Here is a 2,947-nt window from a genome sequence, read left to right as displayed (position 1 = left end):
CTGAAAGAAGAGAGCGGTATCCTGAGCTCGTGATGACAGGCTGAGCTCTCAGACTACGGCTCAGAACAGTGGCAGCAGTGTCCGTCCGTCTGGAGCGCTAGAGACGTACATCCCCTTTTTGTCTAAACATGGGCTGGTGGATGGAGACTAGTAGAAATCTGCTTTACAACTTGGTTAAAAAGTTTGAAGCTTGTCTGGTGGTGCAGTATTTACAAGACCTCTCGTGTCTGTCCGCAGTAGAAAGATAGCGTGAACAAGTGGGTCTCTGTTGCTGTTTATCTTGTCTCCTGTTTGAGAGGCAGAAGAATAAAACAGCATCTGCATAGCTCTGGTTCCCTCCAGGCACGTCACCTAGCTAAAAATCCCCCTCAGTAGAAATATTGTGAGTGTATCTCAGAAAAACCTCACCCCGCTCACTGGTTTGATGTTCTCGTTCCAGTGTAAAAAGCTGTGTAAAAAACTCTTCCATCTTTGCGTGTTCTGCTCAGAGCCGTTTTCGGGAAGAGCTGTTAGGAAAATATTTATACAATAAAAGGGTCAGGGTGACACGCTTGGCATTTCATACCCTGAAAAGTCGTGACTCTCCTCTCTTTCTCTCCACAGGCCTCCAGAACTAGCATCAAAGTACGCAAATTACTCCGACGGGGTTTGCAAGCCTGGGTATGCGTCGGCGCTCATGACTGCCATCTTCCCAAAGTGAGTGATGTGTCCCCAGCGTCTGTGCACTACCGCCCTGCTCTTCCTGAGCGGTCTTCCAGTTCCCCCTGCGCTGGCGCTCAGTGCTTGTCCTGCAAATTGTTGTTACCCTGTTTTGCTAGAGCGGGTGCTGTGCGTAGCAAGGGTGAGATCCTGGATAGTGAAAATACTGCCATTAACTGCAGCGGAACAGGAAGAAGATCCAGAAGTGTGACAGCTAATCGCTGCAAGTGGTTAGGAAAACTGCAAGTGTAGACTCGGGGCCAAAGTCTGTGCTGGTGTGTAGGCAGGTGCAGATCCGCTGAGCTGCAGCTCTTCGCAGGGTGGCAAATTAAGCTGCCTGAGGCAGGATGCTTGTGTTCCCCTGGACCTGCACACGAGGGGAGAGCAGCTCTCGCATGCTTGGCTGCTCTGCAGCCGTGTTTTGGAAACGCTGTTTAGAGAACCGGACTGGTCTTGCAATACACCTCAGTCAGCTTTTCCAGTGAAAAATGACACTAATCTCCTCAGGATTTATTTTTTTCCTTATGAGGAGGCTCCTGGCAGCGTTGTCATTGCTTAGTGCCCAGAGGCCCTAACAGATTTGCCTAAAAAAATAATTTGGGAATTCTTTTTCTTTGCCTTTTGGGTTTTGAGCTTTTATGGTGTCTGCATCTCAAAAAGGAGATGGAAATATTGGAAGCAGTTCAAAGGAAGGCTGCAAACATGACCAGCCACTGGAAAAGCAAGCCTCGTGCTATAAGGATTAAGGAGTTCAGTTCAGTTTATGAAAGAAATCGATAGGAGGTGACTTGATGGCTCTTTATTTGTACTGAGGCGTGTTGTAGCTGTCTTGATTCCAGGAATGTGCGAGAAGGAAGATTTTTACTGGGCCAACTTCATAGTTGGGAGAAATGCCCCAAAATTGTCCAACTTTCTTCCTGCTATAAAATTGGTCCAATGAAAGTTATTACCTCACCTCGCACATCTTCCTTTTTGCACATCGGTACTTTACACATGAAACAGAGATCTCACTGGGGACATTTTTCAGTCTTCAAGACAAAAAGATAATAAGATCCATTGGGTGGGAGTTGATGTTAGCTTGCCAGAAGAAAAGGTGGACTCATCACGCCTTGGAGACTTCCACATGAGCTTGGGTTTCTTCCCAAAAGACCTGCCTCTTCCCAGCTTCGGGGAGCGGTCTACAGGCAAGGTGTACAGAGCGCTGGGCTGGGTGACCGTGGTGGTCCCTTTGCCTTTAGCACTGGTGGCTCGCTTGGGCCACACTTTCAAACTATCCTTAGTAACCAGGATGTCTGGAAATGTTTAATTTTTAAAAAATGGAAGCCAAGACCCTTGTGTAGTCACAAGAGGTGAGGAGCAGGGCCTTGGAGGAAAGCCATAAACCTGTCTACTATTTAACAGCTACTTTCATTCCCCTCCCTTCCCCACACCTGTGTCTCACTCATTGACTGCCTCAGTTTACATTTCACTGACTGCCTTTCTCGCATGCAGACCAGCCTCTGGCTTCTTTGCTATTCCATCCAGGAAGAGAGAGCACGCACCAACTGCAGATGCTTCCTCAGCCTGACGAAGGGTGTTTGTACCCGAAAGCTTGCAAAGAAGAATTTTTCCAACTATTTGAGTTGGTCTAATAAAAGATATCGGATTTACCCAAAGAGCCTTGTCCCCATAAATATCACAGGGCTCTTGATCGAATTCTGAGCGTTAGCAGCGCCGCAGTTGCAGCTCTCCTGGGGCGGTCAGGGATGGCCTCTCATGTCTTATGGTCCAGTAGTGGGTCACGCCAGAATGAGGTTATTGCCGCAAGATTATAATTTCTTCATTCAGCTCTAACTTCCTCCTGCTGCCTGCTATATCTTCCTTGGAAAACCGACATGCAAGTCTTTCTAGCAATGATATCTGCATCATGTGAGGAGGCATTCATACACTTAGTGTGGAAGAAAAGACCAAACCCTTTGTAGAAAGAGAAGGAGCCAGATTGGGGTAGAAAGGTTAAAATCTGAATAAAAGAATTACCTCCTGTTTTACTGAAGTCAGAGGTTTTGTCTTGTATTTCAGTCTGATCCCCACATCGTGAAAATGTGCAAGTTGAATAGACTCATAACGACAATCCCCTTTCTCCACGTTTTCCATTAAGGAAGCGAGGGCAGAAGCTGTCTGGTATGAACTTCACCTTTAGTGTAAACAGCCCAACAAAAGGCAGACATCCATCTCTGCCGTGCAGGAAAACACAGCCTTTCCCCTAGGT

At 47.1% G+C, this 2,947-nt stretch overlaps 1 protein-coding gene across 5 annotated transcripts in view; it reads left to right on the top strand.

The window, feature by feature from the left end:
- Nucleotides 1-2,947, top strand: part of ST3GAL3 (ST3 beta-galactoside alpha-2,3-sialyltransferase 3) — a 252,539-nt gene that overhangs the window by 127,600 nt on the left and 121,992 nt on the right. For 4 of the 5 annotated variants that reach the window (XM_006015801.3, XM_006015800.3, XM_006015799.3 and 1 more), the window contains one exon: nt 604-696. The exons of the other annotated variant lie outside the window; for it this stretch is intronic. In XM_006015801.3, the coding sequence (XP_006015863.1) occupies nt 604-696 (93 nt within the window). The remainder of the gene's footprint in view (nt 1-603; nt 697-2,947) is intronic. 5 annotated transcript variants of the gene reach the window in all.

The sequence above is a fragment of the Alligator sinensis genome, unplaced genomic scaffold (genome assembly GCF_000455745.1).
Source record: "Alligator sinensis unplaced genomic scaffold, ASM45574v1 scaffold781_1, whole genome shotgun sequence".
Classification (NCBI taxonomy): domain Eukaryota; kingdom Metazoa; phylum Chordata; order Crocodylia; family Alligatoridae; genus Alligator; species Alligator sinensis.
The sequence above is the reverse complement of the archived record's forward strand: the minus strand, read 5'-3'. Positions and strand labels throughout refer to the sequence as shown.